This window comes from Mustelus asterias, chromosome 2 (genome assembly GCF_964213995.1).
Source record: "Mustelus asterias chromosome 2, sMusAst1.hap1.1, whole genome shotgun sequence".
NCBI classification, from domain to species: domain Eukaryota; kingdom Metazoa; phylum Chordata; class Chondrichthyes; order Carcharhiniformes; family Triakidae; genus Mustelus; species Mustelus asterias.
Genome location: NC_135802.1, coordinates 147513139 through 147531203, shown reverse-complemented (window position 1 = coordinate 147531203; position 18065 = coordinate 147513139). Strand labels below are relative to the sequence as shown.

The following is an 18065-nucleotide window of genomic DNA, read 5'->3' as shown; positions in this document are numbered from 1 at the left end:
TGGACTGGGGTAAACACAGTAAGAGTTTTAACAACACCAGGTTAAAGTCCAACAAGATCTCAAGGTTTTTGTTTCAAAGAACAGGGGAAATATACTACCTCCCTCACCCAGATACCCCCAATTCCCACCACCTATTTTCCTGACCAAAATTTACCAATCAACCGACACAACCTAATCAGATTAACTTGTCCTACATGTCATTGTTGGTTGTGGGATGTTGCTCTACATAAAACTAGCCAACATAACGCATAACAGGCATCATTTCCAGTACCTATATTACTAAATTAGCCAGATGACAGAATTTCAAAATCTATTAAGGTCAGAGAAGATGCAGATAGGAACAGGAGTAGGCCATTCAGTCCCGCATACCTTTTTTGTTATTCAATTAGATTAAGGTTGATCCAAGTCTTAAATTCAACTGTTCACCTTGGTTCTCCAACACTTAATATGTTTGCCTAACAAAGATCTATCCACCCTCTGTTTCTAAAGTTTGAAATTGATTCCCCAGCCTGAGCAGCAGTTTGGGAAGTGAAAGATAATTCGCTAAAATATAGAATACTGCCCTTCAACTCCACCATCTCCCTCGCTGTCAGTACAGTTTGAACCTCATGCCCTTCCGTTCAACTGAGCCATGATTGATGCATAGAATAGAATCCTACAGTGCAGAAGGAGGCCATTCAGCCCATCGAGCCTGCACCGACAACAATCCCAGCCAGGCCCTATCCCCATAACCCCACATATTTGCCCTGCTAGTCCCCCTGACAATAAAGGGCAATTTAGCATGGCCAACACACCTAACCCGCACATCTTTGGACTGTTGGAGGAAACCAGAGCACCTGGAGGAAACCCACGCAGACACGGGGAGAAGGTGCAGACTCCACACAGACGGTGACCCGAGGCCTATAGGGATTCTATGAAATTCTGTCAGCTGGCTAATTTAAGAATATAGGTACTGGAAATGATGCCTGGCGTATGTGATGTAGGCTAGTTTTATGTAGAACAACATCCTACAACCAACAATGACATGTAGGACAAGTTAATCTGATTAGGTTGTGTCGGTTGATTGGTAAATTTTGGTCAGGAAAATAGGTGGTGGGGATTGGGGGATCTGGGTGAGGGAGGTGGTATATTTCCCCTGTTCTTTGAAACAAAAACATTGAGATCTTGTAAATCTCCCTGGACAGATAGATCAGACCTCAGTTTCATGAGTTATCCTAAAAATGGCACCTCTGGCAGTGCATCTCACCCTCTGTACTGCACTGGGCATGTTGGTCTGGATTTTGGGCTCAAATTGTTGGAGTGTGGCTTGAACACACAACCTTTTGGCTCAGAACTGAAGCTACCACTGAGCAGAGGCTGACACCGGGGCAGAGAGAAGATTTATATTAGAAAATGTGAACAGCCAGCATTAATATCTCATACTAGGTGAATGACAATCAAATCTGAAAGAGTTGGATTATCCAAAATATGATGTGGAGATGCCTGCGTTGGACTGGGGTAAGCACAGTAAGAAGTCTCACAACACCAGGTTAAAGTCCAACAGGTTTATTTGGTAGCACAAGCCACAAGCTTTCAGAGCGCTGCCCCTTTATCAGGTGAGTGGGAGTTCTGTTCACAAACAGGGCATATAAAGACATGAGGACGGCCTCAACCGGGATCTTGGGTTCATGTCGTACTATCTGTAACCCCCACGACTTGCCTGGGCTTGCAAAATCTCACTAACTGTCCTGGCTGGAGACAATGCACATCTCTTTAACCTGTGCTTAACCCTCTCTCCACTCACATTGTCTGTACCTTTAAGACTTGATTACCTGTAAAGACTCGCATTCCAATCATTATGTTGTAAATTGAGTTTGCGTCTTTATATGCCCTGTTTGTGAGCAGAACTCCCACTTACCTGATGAAGGAGCAGCGCTCTGAAAGCTTGTGCTACCAAATAATCCTGTTGGACTTTAACCTGGTGTTGTGAGACTTCTTACTGTGCTTATCCCAAATAGCCAGAGTCCCAAATTCAACCACTTTGTGATATTACCAGTCAAAGTGATTGGGCGGCACGGTGGCACAGCAGTTAGCACTTCTGCCGCACAACGCGAGTGACCCGGGTTCAATTCCAGCCTTGGGTGACTGTGTGGAGTTTGCATGTTCGCCCCATGTCTGCGTGGGTTTCCTCCAGGTACTCCAGTTTCCTCCCACAGTCCAATGATCTGCAGGTTAGGTGGATTGGTCATGCTAAATTGCCCTTTAGTGTCCCAAGATGTGTAGGTTAGGTGGATTAACCATGGTAAGTGTGTGGAGTTATGTGATAGGTTGCGAGACAGGGCCTGGATATGATACTCTGTCAGAGAGTCAGTTAAGACTGTAGGGATTTTATGGATTCGATGCCATGCACCTCCAAACCTCTGACTCCGTATACTGAATGACCGACAGATCATTTATAAAATGGTCCAAAGATATGTAGGTTAAGTGGAGGTGTTTTAGCCATGGCAAATGTGCGGGAATACAAGGATAGGGCAAGGGAGATTTAGATAGATGCTCTGCCGAAGCGTCAGTGCGGACTTGATGGGCCAAATGGCCTCCTTCTGCTCTGTAGGGATTTTATAATTCTAAATCAGAAGGTTGATAGCCTTAGACTGGCATTTAAAAAAGAGAGACAAATAAAAAAGCGGCCTGAAATTCAAAAAGGTTTGATTTGTCCCAATTTTAATAACATGATGTACAAAGAGAAAAATGATCTCTACATCAGTGAGCGCTCTATAAAACCAAACTAGATAAAAAGTTACAGTAACAAGTAACTTGGCACACACCCGAGGTTATTTTACATTCCTGAGAAAACACTTGCAACCTTATTAGATTAAAAGATCCACTATTTCCTTTTAAAATTTGATTTTAAAATATATTTTTACCTCCAACATGAGCTAATAAAACTTTGGACACAAAGCAGTATTATTCAGCAAGTATAAAACACGTGGAAGACATATTAAGCAGAACTGGGTGAAACATCAATGTACAGTTCATATTATCAAATTGCAGACATAATCTCAGATTCGGATCATATACAACACTTGACTGGGTCAGATTTCGATCGTGTACAATCTTAAGTGGCTGTCACATGGAGATAGTGGTTAAAAAAAAACATTGTAGCCCTGTAGAACCTCATTAAAGGAAATAATCGTCATTTCACCTCAATAAGTCAGCATCTAAAGTTCAACCCATCAAATCTTGTTATTTACAGCATTAGCCATCACCATGTTGAAGTTCACAAAGCACCATAAACCCAAATGGGACTATTTCATTGCTCAAGAAAGGTAGAGGAGGGTGAAATGAAAACACTGCCAAAAAAAAATGAAAAACCCACTAAGAAAACAACTAGCATACAAAAGAATCAGGCTTACCAAGGCAGTGTCACATTTACAAGTCATTTCACACATAATATCCATCATTTTATATTGAAAAGAATTCAGTTTTTCTCCATAGATAAACATGAAATGATTTTGACTGCATATAGCTCAAATTGGAAAAGTCTTGCTATCTATTCATAGAATCCTAACAGTGTAGAAGGAGGCCATTCAACCCATTGGGTCTGCACCGACCACAATCCCACCCAGGCTCTATTCCCATAACTCCACATATTTACCCTAACGCTAGGGTCAATTTAGCATGGCCAATCACCCTAACATGCGCATCTCTGGACTGTGGGAGGAAATCAGAGCACCTGGAGGAAACCCAAGCAGACACAGGGAGAACGTGCAAACTCCATACAGACAGTGACCCAAAGCCGAAATTGAACCTGGATCCCTGGCGCTGTGAGACAGCAGCGCTAACCACTGTGCCTCACAGCGCCAGAGACCACTATTACATGTGACTGAACTCAATGTAAATAGTTATATAGTAAGAATTGAGTTTTTCCCCACACAATGGATGCCTGACTTCAACTGAGCAGGAAGCAGGGGGCAGTGAGATGGCTTTACTATGTCGGAACTGCTACAAACCTCCTAGAGTCTGGCTAGAGAGTAGCTGAGAGTCTGGGAACCAATCCTGTGAATTGAAGATGTGCATTAAGGCATCCAATAATTAGGAGGGCAATTTCACAACTGAAATTTGAATGTCTCTTTTCAAGAGGTGGAGATGCCGGCGTTGAACTGGGGTAAACACAGTAAGATGTCTCACAACACCAGGTTAAAGTCCAACAGGTTTATTTGGTAGCAAACGCCACTAGTTTTCGGAGCGCTGCTCCTTCGTCAGGTGAGTGGGAGTTCTGTTCACAAATAGGGCACATAAAGACACAAACTCAATTTACAGAATAATGATTGGAATGCGAGTCTTTACAGCTAATCAAGTCTTAAAGGTACAGACTCAAGATCCCGGTTGAGGCCGTCCTCATGTGTGCGGAACTTGGCTATCAGTCTCTGCTCAGCGACTCTGCACTGTCGTGTGTCATGAAGGCGACCTTCACGACACACGACAGCGCAGAGTCGCTGAGCAGAGACTGATAGCCAAGTTCCGCACACATGAGGACGGCCTCAACCGGGATCTTGAGTTCATGTCACACTATCTGTAACTCCCACGACTTGCCCGGACTTGCAAAATCTCACTAACGGTCCTGTCTGGAGACAATACACAGTGTGGCCGAATGCCCGTGACCGCTGAAGTGTTCCCCAACAGGAAGAGAACAGTCTTGCCTGGTGATTGTCGAGCGGTGTTCATTCATCCATTGTCGTAGCGTCTGCATGGTTTCCCCAATGTACCATGCCTCGGGACATCCTTTCCTGCAGCGTAAGTTCCGCACACATGAGGACGGCCTCAACCGGGATCTTGGGTTCATGTCACACTATCTGTAACCCCCACGACTTGCCTGGACTTGCAAAATCTCACTAACTGTCCTGTCTGGAGACAATACACATCTCTTTAACCTGTGCTTAATGCTCTCTCCACTCACATTGTCTGTACCTTTAGGTTTTGATTAGCTGTAAAGACTCGCATTCCAATCATTATTTTGTAAATTGAGTTTGTGTCTTTATATGCCCTGTTTGTGAACAGAACTCCCACTCACCTGACGAAGGGGCAGCGCTCCGAAAGCTAGTGGCTTGTGCTACCAAATAAACCTGTTGGACTTTAACCTGGTGTTATGAGACTTCTTACTCTTTTCAAGAGAACAGAATTTATTAGGTTGCGAATCTGCCACACTGTGATGATGACATTATCACCCCAAGGACCCAGGTGTCTAAGTTTATGTTTATAGGAAACAGATACACAAAAAACATTGGCTGTCTTGTGCTCAAATGTTATTTCCGCAACTACGCAGTTCTACATCATTCACTGAACATCTTTCTATGGTATCTTGGAAAGGTGAAGGGGATTGATTAAAGAAGCCCATGGAAATTTGAGAGGGGGGGGGGGAAACTTTCCTGTCCTGTCCACCACAGGAATCTTAGCAGGCAGGGGGCGAACCATGCAAAGGTCCATTGACCTCCAGTGGGACTTTCCGATTTTGGGGTGAACGCAACCAGAAAATCCCACCCCGAATCTGCGACATTCACTGACCTTTGTCAAATAATGTTGCTCTTCCACTGACACCCGAACCAATGGTGTTGTGTATACCACTAACATGATATATTATGTTACTTGTAGAAGAGCTTTCACTGCTCAAGTTCCCAGTTTGATCAACTAACAATGTTTGGTTCAGGGCCACACTACAGTAAATAATATTGCCCCTCCATATTGGAAATGTAGGGGAGAGGGAGAGTTATATATTTCGCAGCCTAGGCTGATGGAAATTGGGGTGGGTTTCAACACAATCCTTTGAAGACAAACAATTGCATCTGCCCTGTATTGTTTGGCTGTTTCATACTGTTGGGGGGGAGGGGGGGGGGGGGGGCGGGGGGGGTGGGGGGGAGGGGGAAGGGGATGGGGAAGGGGGGAGAGGGAAGGGGAGGTGGGCTGAGGAGGGGAAAGGGGGGGATGGGGGGAGGGGGCAATCACTGCCACAATTATTCCTTAAAAGCTAGTCCTGTCTCAACAAATTATGTGAAATACTAATCACATTAACACTCCATCTTAACCCAAATTGTACCATTTTGACTTTTGCTGCAATTTAAGGTGGTAAGTTATAGTTTATTTTATTAGTCACAAGCAGGCTTACATTAACACTGCAATGAAGTTACTGCGAAAATCCCCTAGTTGCCACACTCTGGCGCCTGTTCGGGTACACTGAGGGAGAATTTAGCATGGCCAATGCACCTAACCAGCACGTCTTTCGGACTGTGGGAGGAAACCGCCGGAAACCCACGCAGACATGGGGAGTGCAGACTTGGCACAAAATGTGACCCAAACTGGGAATCGAACCCAGGTCAATGGCGCTGTGAGGCAGCAGTGCTAACCACTATGCCACCATGCCGCCCTATTCTTAATATCTTGGAAAAAAATCTCACGACATGATTGCTAAAGCCTTATGCAACAAATGTATATTTTCCACCACTGTACGTCATCCTCTTCCCATACATCTTTGACACCAGCAATGTTAATATTCACTGGAATCTCTCAATACTGGATGCCAAGTTTTCAAATATTTGTGTAAACAACATTGCCTGCACTTCAATTGCTGTTTTTCTCATCTTTGACCTCCAGAGTCCCACTGGAAGCCCACTGCTGTGTTGGCCTCCATACTTTGTAAGTTTTACACCTCCTCACCGATGACTATTGCATATGCATCTGTCCTTCTCTTGTGTAAAAAAACCGTCTAAAGCAAAGCAGGAAACCGGAATGATAACAAAAAAGCCTATAGCACAAAACATCTACAACAGAAATTGGATCAAGAAGAAAAATAGCTGCAAATAAAATTATGATTTCCCAATAAATCGTAAGACAGGAACTTTTCTGCATTTCCAAGGTTGTAGTGAGATTTGTTCCTCCCGCCTGTACAAGTAAGTGTATTTCATAGAAAACTATTGATGTTTATTTCAATACCCTTTCAAATTCTTCAGTGGAGCCACATCAATTGTCCCCTCTGCAACCCAGGATTGGCGCATCCCTGTGGAGTTCATTTCGGCACCTGTATATGAAGTGCATATTCTGGAGAATGTACAGCACAGTCTGAAGATGCTTAACTCGCTAATTAGAAGGTTCTACGCAATCGCTGGTGATGTGGTGGACCATCGTGCTTAAAACTGTGTTTCTTCTTGTTCCAGCGAATGGGGAGGAATGTGACAAGAGACTGGGAGAGACCCGAGTTTCTGGAGAACCGGATAGCGCAAAGGCTTGGGCCGATGAAAGGATCGCCGATTCTGCACACGCTTGGCTGCCGCAGAGTGCATCTTACTGTCCTTAATGATCAGCGGCTTCTGCTCTTGCACCCCAGAGTCTTTTGGACTGTTGTCCTCCAACTCTTCGTTCAAGGTCTCAGCGCATTGCACTTTCACATCAAGCGTCTCGCTGTCGAGCCGAGTAGGGTGCTCTTCCTCATTAAGCTTTGCTTCACTGGGGCTGTTGTCAACAGTGGCGTTCAAAGTGATTTCAGCCGTGCTCTCTTCTTGTGCCGCCACTTGTTCCGAAATGGTGGACACTTGGGATTCTACGTTTTCCAGCGAAGAGTAGCTCTGCACCCAGGTCTTCTGGAGATAAGACGGGAAGATCCTTGATGGCCTCTCAGTACTGAGATCATCCTGACTTCCCTGGTCATCTTTCCTGGCAAGTTGCTTTGCGTCCAAGGCGGAAGGGCTGGGCAACGGAGGAGGACTCGGGATCGATTTAGAGTTACCTGCGTAACAAAAAGAAACAAGTCAGTCTGCAAACACAAGAACGGTGTAGCCGTTCGAAACCTGAGTATCACATCATTCTGTTCACAAATCATCACGGCAGTCCCAAAATATGAACGGCAATACCTCATCAGGAAGTAGCTTCACAAGAGAAAAAAATGGTCACATTTGAGAGGCTTCCTATTGTACAGCTCCTCCTGATGAATACACCATTTCCAAAAAGGCAATGCTGTGTTGTTTTATTGAGTCTGCAACTAACAGTTATTAATGTCTGGTGAGATTCCATTTTTCTTGACTCAGTAAAGGTTTGAATTTACATGCCAGCAGGTTATAGTCGGAGGCAAGGATTTTCAAATAGAATCCTTCAGTCACAAAAACCTGTAGAATACACTCAAGGTGACATTCTATGCATTGTGAGATGACAGCATTGGTAATCTGGGGCGGCACGGTGGCACAGTGGTTACCACTGCTGCCTCACAGCGCCAGGGACCCAGGTTCAATTCTGATCTCAGGTGACTGCGTGGAGTTTGCACATTCTCCCCATATCTGCGTGGGTTTCCTCCGGGTGCTCCGGTTTCCTCCCACACTCCAAAGATATGCGGGTTAGGTGGATTAGCCATGCTAAATTGCCCTTTAGTGTCAGGGTGATTAGCAGGTTAAATACATGGGGTTACGCTAGGGTCTGGGTGGGATTGTGGTCTGTGCAGGCTCGATGGGCCGAATGGCCTCGTTCTGCACTGTAGGGATTCTATGATTCTATGTAATAGAAATTTAACTCACACTTCGCAAAAATATTGTTATTTTTCTTAAAGATAATACAGGAAGGGGCTCTGAAGTATTTGGAGTAATATTCTAATGTGCCATAGAGTCATAGAATCCCTTCAGTGCAGAAGGCGGCCACTCGGCCCATCGAGTCTGCACCAACTCTCCAACAGAGCATCCCTTTAAAACATGTTTTAAAACATACATAAATGTCAGTTTATTTTGTTATCCAAGACCTTTGACTGCATCATTGTTCTGTGACTTTTGAACTCGAGGCTGCTATTATTCTCAGCAACGTGCAAGACTATCCTGGGATAAATAGTAAGAAAGACACAACAAATAAGAGGGGAAAATTGCCCTGTTAAACAGTGAGAACCAAGTGATAGTGAAAGCCCTAGAGAGAAAACAAAGTCAGTTCGTAAGAATTTTAGTCAATAAAAACCAGAGTTAATGAACAGGCATTTCAATCTGCAAAGTTCAACAAACAGCACAGAGATGCAATTCCCACAAGCCCAAGAATGTGGAAGGACCTCAGAGTCATTTGTAAACAGCTTAAGCTTGTGTGTGTTAATAGCCAGGTACCCCAAGCCAAAATTCAAAGGGACAAGATATTCTCTTTGTTCAATTGAACCCTGTGATGTGCTGGTTCCCCTTCAGTCTTCCAATATTTAAACCTGATGTGTGCATGTAAGTAAGTTTAGGAATATCAGTACTAGTTAAAGGATGACTGGACTCAACTTCAAGTAGCCAGTAGCATTTCTCATTTCACTATCAGACATTGCATGCACCAGATGCAGAGTACAACTTGCTCTATCATAATTGGCCGCTACTCCATTCACTCTGGTATCCCATTACCACATCATTGCAACACTTCCATTCCCCAAGGCCACCTCTCTTGGTTCTGTAATAGAAATCAGCAACCAGTGTCAAAATATCTCAGTTTTTGACCCAAATCTGGATGCATCAAAGGTTTTTATTATTCATTCATTGGTCATGGGCGTCACTGGCTGGCCAGCATTTATTGCCCATCCCTAGTTGCCCTTGAACTGAGTGGCTTGCTAGGCCATTTCAGAGGGCAGTTGAGAGTCAAGCACATTGCTGTGGCTCTGGAGTCACATGTAGGCCAGACCAGGTAAGTACGGCAGATTTCCTTCCCTCAAGGACCTTAGGTGAACCAGAAGGGTTTTTCTACAGTCAACAATGAATCACAGAATCATAGAATCCCTACAGTACAGGAGGAGGCCATTCAGCCTATCAAGTCTCTACCGACCCCATCCCACTCAGGCCCTATTCCTGTAACCCCGCATACTTATAGAATCCATAGAAGCCTACAGTGCAGAAGGAGGCCTTTCGGCCCATCAAGTCTGCACCGACCACAATCCCACCCAGGCCCTATCCCATAACCCCATGCATTTACCCTAGCTCGTCCCCCTGACACTACAGTCAATTTAGCATGGCCAATCAACCTAACCAGCACATCTTTGGATTCATTGGTTTCATTGTCATCAGTAGATTCTTAATCCCAGATTTTTTTTATTGAATTCAAATTCCATCTGCTGCTGTGGTGGGATTCAAACCCAGGTCCCCAGAACATTGGCTGAGTTTCTGGATTAATAGTCTAGCGATAATACCACTAGGCCATCGCCTTCCCGATATGAATGAAGACTGCCCAACACCTGGCTCCTGAAAAAGGATTGGAGTTAGAAAGAGTTAGAGGCCTTCACTCATTCTGTCCCATGCATTTTGTCAATATCACGACCCAAATTCATTTGAAATTTACTCAAACACCAACCACAAAGTGTTAACGTGAAATCTGAAAGAGAGAGAGAGAAAAATGAGGAAGTTAGGTGAGAAATAGTACATGAACACAGATGGAAAACTGGAGTGAGATCGCACTTGAGAGTGTTCAGTAGAGTTTGGAGAGATTGTAACAATAGAGTTATGGGACAATTAGTGAAAACAATTGCTTTAAGATTTGCATACCAATAATACAAATAAATCAATCTTGAATTAACATTGCTTTTAAACTAATCTTTTGTGATGCTATTACAATTTGCATAATAAACAGGTTTTCCTTCTATTTGAATGAAATATCCTCTGTGTTATCTCCAATCTTTCTTGCTTCTATGTCCCTCAGTTCTAATCCAGAACAACCACCAAACAATGTTTCTGCATATTCTGTCCCATTTCTTCAGAACTTTAAACAATGCCCCATTATTCTCTGCTTTGAAAAGAACAACCCCACTTTTTTATTTATTTATTATTAGTGTCACAAGTTGGCTTACATTAACACTGCAATGAAATTACTGTGAAAATCCCTGAGTCGCCACATTCCGGCGCCTGTTTGGGTACACTGAGGGAGAATTTAGCAGGGCCAATGCACCTAACCAGCACATCATCTTCACATTTGAAATTTCCCCACTATGTGGTGATTGTCTCTTTAAAGGGCAACACAGTAGAGTAATGGTCACATGGCCTGTGTGACCAGTCGGGACTCGGTGTAGAATCACCCTATGGTGAGAGAGGCTCCTAGTCAGAGACATTTTGGAAACCAGCCACAGCCACGGGGCTACTGTACAAACCTTACTCATAAATACCGCTTCTGTTCATTATTCAAGTCTGTGAAGGTATGTCTTTACACCATAGCAACCAGCATCCAAGCAAATCTGTGCTGCATCCCCTATTACCCCAACATACTCCTTATAGTGTAGAAATCAAACCTGTGTACAGTCTTCCAATTATGGCTTTACTATGGTTTGTATTTATTCACTTCTACATTTCTGCTTTTATATTCAATACTCATCACCATGAAACCCAGTACTGCATTACTTCATCTACTTGAGCTGCTGCTTTTAACGTCTTGTGGAATTGAACCCCACACTTGTCTGTCCTTTGACATCAGCCAACCTTCACCCACAAAGTTTTGTTTTAAACCCAAACTCTAGCACCTCACATTTACTGACATACTCCTCGTGCCAGTTCCTTTGCCTAATCCACCATTTTATTAATAGCTGCTTGCAGCTTCCGTTAGACTCAGAATCGTTTACTTTAAGTCTATTTTGATGTCATCTGCAAAATAGACCATCAATCCCTCTCGCCCTTATCCAAATCATCGATATATATATATATATATATATATATATATATGTTTCGGAACTCAACCATCAGGAGAACGTCTACCCATTTCGAACTGCTTTGAAAATCCATCCAAAGCTTTATGTCCATCATTCTAACCACTTTGGAATCCAAACTTGCTCCTTTCCCCTATTTCCGCACTCCTTAATCTTGTCCAACAGTTTCCTATGCGGGAACCTTGTCAAAGCCTTTCTGAAAGACTACATGCACCACATTTCCTGCATTTCCTCCAGTCACCTCCTCAGAGAACACAATCAGGTTCATCAAGCACAATCTTCCTTCCTGAAGTTGATGTTGGCTGTTTTCATTTTCCCTTCACCCAGATACTGCATAATTTTATCTTTAATTAATTGAATTCAAAACTAATACTCAAACCTAATCTGCCTCAAACCACCATCTAGGACAAAGCAGCCCGCTTGATTGGCACCACATCTACAAACATTCAATCCCTCCACCACCGACGCTCAGTAGCAGCAGTGTGTACTATCTACAAGATGCACTGCAGCAATTCACCAAGAATCCTTAGACAACACCTTCCAAGCCCACGACCACTTCCATCTCAAAGGACAAGGGCAGCAGATAAATGGAAACATCACCTCCTGCAAGTTCCCCTCCAAGCCACTCACCAACCTGACTTGGAAATATATCGCCGTTCCTTCACAGTCGTTGGGTCAAAATCCTGGAACTAACTCCCTAAAAGCATTGTGGGTCAACCCACAGAACATGGACTGCAGCGATTCAAGAGGGCGGCTCACCAGCAGCTGCTCAAGGGCAACTAGGGATGGGCAATAAATGCAGGATAGCCAGCGACGCCCATGTCATAGAAATCATAGAATCCCTACAGTGCAGAAGGAGGCCATTCAGCCCATCGAGTCTGCACCGACCACAATCCCACCCAGGCCCTATTCCGGTAACCCCACGTATTTACCCTGCTGATCCCCATGACACTAGGGTCAATTTATCATGACCAATCAACCTAACCAACACATCTTTGGACTGTGGGAGGAAACCGGAGCACCCGGAGGAAACTCACGCAGACACGGGGATAATGTGTAAACTGCACACAGACAATGACCCGAGGCCGGAATTGAACCCGGGTCCCTGGCATTTGAGGCAGCAGTGTTAACCACTGTCCACTATGCCATCCCACGAATGAGTTAAAAAAAGTACAAGTACATTTAAAAATGCTATTGTTGATGAGGACCAATTTTTAAGATTGCTTTGAGGACAACAGCCTGTAGTTTGTAAAGGGGAAAAAGGGTGAATAGTTTAATTACACCAATCATTCAGAAAATGGATCCTCCTCTGTGATGTCTGCGAGCAAGAATGAATCGATGGATCCTCTGTGGTCCCTCAAAGGTACACATTGCTAGAAGTTGGTGGGACTCCCTTGAACCTGTAAACGGGCCCTCTGGGATAGAATTACAGTTTCTTCCTTGGACATCCACGATGGAATCATTTGACAAACCAGCTGATCCTCTTCAGTGAAAAAAACTCAAGCCATCGATTCCCTGCAGGAATGATTTGGTATTGTAAAATCGGTTAGGATGATTTCTGGAGGATTCATAAGTTCGGCAAAAAAGACCCAAACTAATCATATTGTCAATGACAAACACTGTAATGTTAGGATGTGAACAAGGGCATAATGCAGCCATAATGAAACATAGGTTAGAGTTCGCCATGACATCTCTCCAGGAAGTGATGTTCGAAAGCCAGCGCTCCTGGAATCTGTGATAGGATCTACTGGATCACATCTGCTGAAGCCTATACTGACTGTGCAGTTGAGGAAAGGTTTGGAACATCTCGTGGTGGCTCAAGTGTATACGTGTAGGACTCCAACCATGTCATATTAGGCTTTGCAAAAGATTTTACACTTTCACCAGAAAGAACATCAAATTCCACTCCCTCTGCCTGCAGATGCTGAGTGATTGCAGCGTTTTCTGGTTTTATTAGCCAACATTGATAGGCTATGTGGTCCTGGAGGAGTTACAAACTGGCCTTGTCCTGTGCTAAAGCAATGTCTGCTTTTTCATGACGTAATCACTAAAGGGTAGGCAGATGTGTTGTGGTATTTTCACTGGAATCCAGGAACCAAGTTCGAATCCCACCATGGCAGTCTGGAAAATTAATCTGAAATTAAAAGTCTAATGATGATCGTGAAACCATGTCGATTGTCATATAAACCCATCTGAGTCACTAATGTTCTTTTAGGGAGGGAAATCTGCTGCCCTTATTTGGTCTGACCTATATGTGACACCAGATCTGCAGCAATGTGGTTACCTCTTAAATGCTCTCTGAAATAGAACAGTACCGCACAGAACAGGCCCTTCGGCCCACGATGTTGTGCCGAGCTTTATCTGAAACCATCTGAAACCACGAGCAAAATAGCCTAGCAAACCACTCAGTTCAAGGGAAATTAGGGACAGGTAATAAATTCAGGCCCAGCCTACAACGTCTACAGCCCATCAACAATGGTTTTTTTAAAATTGCTCAATTGCAAACAGGACATGGGACCCTGGCTGGTTTTCCTTCACTTACAAAGCATTGCTGTGGCTACCTGGGTTGCCAATCAGATGGCTTAGAATCGTGAATGGCTACAGCACAGAAGGAGGCCAATCAGCCCATGGGGTTCACACCAGACCTCTAAGAAAAATCCAGCTCATCCCACTCCACTGCCCTTTCCTTGTGGCTCTGCAAATTTTCCCTTCAAGTAGTTATCTAATTCCCTTTTAAAAGCACAACTGAATCTGCTGCCACCATTCTCTCATGCCCTATATTCTAGATGCAATCACTTGCTGTACTGAAAGGTTCCCCCTCAGGTCACCATTGATTCCAATCACCTTCACTCTGTGTTCCGTAGTTCCCGAACTTGCCTCCCCTGGGAACAGTTTCTCTGCATCTCTTCTATCTAAACTTCTCATGATTTTGACCACCAAATCTCCTCTCTAACTTCTCTGCTCTAAGGTTGACAACCACAGCTTCCCCCTTCTATCACATAACTGTAGCCTCTTATCATAGAATCATAGAATCCTTGCAGTACAGAAGGAGGTCATTCGACCCATCGAGTCTGTACCGACCACAATCTCACCCAGGCCCCATTCCCGTAACCTCACACATTTACCCTGCTAATCATTTAGCATGGCCAATCAACCTAACCCGCACATCTTTGGACTGTGGGAGGAAACCGGAGCACCCGGAGGAAACCCACACAGACACAGGGAGAATGTGCAAACTCCACACAGACAGTGACCCAAGCCGGGAATTGAACCGGGGTCCCTGGCGCTGTGAGGCAGCAGTGCTAGCCACTGTGCCACTCATATCACTATGTCACCGTGCTGCCCATCCCTGGAGCCATTCTAGTAAATCTTTCTGCATCTTTTCTAAGGCCATCCTTCCTAGCAGAATTAGATAACGTAGTATCCAAAATTAGACAACTCACCAGTTATCTAATGTTTTATTGGGGTTCACCATATCTTTGTACTCTAAGCCTCTATTGATAATGTGCAAGATCCCCGTATGGCTTTTTAACTACTTTCCCAACCTGCTCTGCCACGTTCAAAGATTTTTTTCACATAGACTTTCCCGTCTCTCTGCTCCTACTTTATTTACACTGAATCCGGTTTCTTCAATAGACATTTGGAAAGCTGTACACAATTTATTTACAATTAAATATTTTGGCAACCGTTATCAGTATATTGTAAATGCATGGGGCTTTTTGTGGATGCAAGGTGGGTCTGCTTCAATGCGAAAGTATTTCAACTTTAACAAGTGAGCTAAAGTTCTCAGGTCGTATGAGGAATGGTTGAGGACTCTGGGTCTGTACTCGTTGGAGTTTAGAAGGTTGAGGGGAATCTTATTGAAACTTACAGGATATTGCGAGGCCTGGATAAAATGGACGTGGAGAGGATGTTTCCACTAGGAAAAACTAGAACCAGAGGGCACAACCTAAGACTAAAGGGATGATCCTTTAAAACAGAGACGAGGAGGAATTTATTCAGCCAGAATGGTGAATCTACAGAACTCTTTGCCACAGAAGGCTGTGAAGGCCAGGTCATTGAGTGTCTTTAAGACAGAGATAGATAGGTTCTTGATTAATATGGGGATCGGGGTTATGGGGAAAAGGCAGGAAAATGGGAATGAGAAAAATATCAGCCATGATTGAATGGCGGAGCAGACTTGATGGGCCGGGTGGTCTAATTCTGTTCCTATGTCTTATGGTCTTATAGGTGCAAGATCCTCTCTCGGAGATTGTTCACACCAGCTGGAGTTTCCAAATCTAATTTTGAGACTCCGTTACAATATAAACAGAGGAAAAAGAAGCATTCACTACTGAACAAACAATGTACATTACCAGTGATTGTTTCATCCGGTTCATTGCTTGCAGGAGTAATTAGGAAACTAATTCCCCCATCTGATGGGTCATAGTGGTCCTCTACCTCAGAATCTGGAATAGGAAGGAAACAGTTCTTAACTACAGCAACAGATGGATATAATGCAGGCAATATTATGGTTACTCTTTCACTGGTGCCATTGATTGAATCCAGAGTTGCCAGATATATTCCAACTTTTTAATAAGGTTCTCAAGTGATTCAGCCCAGCTACTACAGTAGAACATGCTGTCAAATTAATAAATAGAAAGCACAGTCATTTTATTGTTAAAAAAGAGACATGCTGTTGAAGCTTTTCATCTTGCACTCATCAGGACAGACACAAGAATGCCAAATTTCAAAGGGAGCAATTCATACAACAAGGATGGTGATTGATTGGCGAGTCAACTCTGATTGGGTGAGGCATTGCCATGGTTTCCCCAATACAATCATTTAAGTTAATGATTATTTTCTTCCTCACTTTGGTCAACTAAAACAGTCAGGAAGGATGTGCAGGAGCAGAAAATGCCAATGCCCTGATAGACTGCCCTTTAGAAGTTGGCAGAATGGTGGAAAAGCATACTGTTGGCACATCAATTGCTGATTATTAATACATAGGTACTTATATGGTGATCTGCTTAAGGACAGGTGATTATCTCTTTGTTCTTAAAATAACATTGGTGGAACTTTATTTTGCCTTCAGACAGCCAGAGCCTTAGCTGACTTTCCACTTCCTAACCCAAGGGTCTGGTTGACGAATCTAACACAATACAATCACCCTTAGATCACACAACTTAGTAACAAACAGCAATCAAGGACATTCTTTGCCTGCAGGTTTCTGCACATAATGCAAACTAAGGAAGCTTAGCTCAGACCCATTACCACATGTGGTGTTCCAGCTCCAGGGTTCAGTGGAGATCGCAAACTTCCCCGGGAAAGTTGGCAAAATCAGACTGGAACTTGGTGGCTTGGGTGCACTCACCTATCTATTATGGAGTCACTCACCAGCAGCAGCCTAACATTGCTATCTGCTCGATGGAAACTTAGGATGAGAGCGAGAATAAAAGGGGGCAAAAAAAGAACCAATGGAAGAGAAGTCAACGGAAGAGAAACAAGAAACTACAAAAGGTCGTGAATGTAGCCCAATCCATCACGCAAACCAGCCTCCCATCCATTGACTCTGTCTACACTTCCCGTTGCCTCGGCAAAGCAGCCAGCATAATTAAGGACCCCACACACCCCGGACATTCTCTCTTCCACCTTCTTCCATCAGGAAAAAGATACAAAAGTCTGAGGTCACGTACCAACCGACTCAAGAACTGTTTCTTCCCTGCTGCTGTCAGACTTTTGAATGGACTTACCTTGCATTCAATTGATCTTCCTCACCCTAGCCATGACTGTAACACTACATTCTGCACTCTCTCGTTTCCTCCTCTATAAATGATATGCTTTGTCTGTATAGCGTGCAAGAAACAATACTTTTCACTGTATGCCAATACATGTGACGATAATAAATCAAATCAAATCCGTGATCCTTGTGCTATTTATGTTCATCTTCTGCAATCACTGGGAACAATCACAAAGGGGCTTAGGGCATTCCATGAAGTAAATGGGAAAAGATACCCATGGAAAAGAAAAACTCTCACCCTTAAGTTACACGGCAGGATGTCCTGGCAAGTTTGAAGTTAAATTGAACGGTAGTCTCTGAATTATAAAAATGTAGTAGATTTTAAATCATGAACAGCAGAGCTAAATAGGCCCAAAATATCTCAGCTTTGATGTCTTATTCATGACGATTGATCTTAGGTAGGACAGCAATAGGGATGTTGCAATGATCATCCGCACACTAAGAAGTGGGAAATTCCACAGGGGAGAGAAAGATCAGGCTTCCTTCTTTTGGTTGCTTCCAGCAATTCCCGTGTCCAGTGAAGTCGAAACCACTATTCCCAAGGTCAAATGAATTCTCATTGGGCCAAATTTTAACTCCGTACAAGTGAGTGGATTTTGAATAGGTTAACAACAGGTTCACCGATGCTCAGTAGCAGCAGCG

General features: G+C 43.7%; 1 protein-coding gene across 1 annotated transcript in view; it reads right to left on the bottom strand.

Moving 5' to 3' along the window:
- Positions 1-13017: 13017 nt before the first annotated feature.
- Positions 13018-18065, bottom strand: part of LOC144479516 (sodium/hydrogen exchanger 3-like) — a 114430-nt gene continuing 109382 nt past the window's right edge. The window contains exons 15-16 of the mRNA XM_078198270.1: positions 15988-16092; positions 13018-13142 (exon numbers count right to left, since the gene is read on the bottom strand). Of these exons, the coding sequence (XP_078054396.1) occupies positions 13018-13142; positions 15988-16092 (230 nt within the window). The remainder of the gene's footprint in view (positions 13143-15987; positions 16093-18065) is intronic.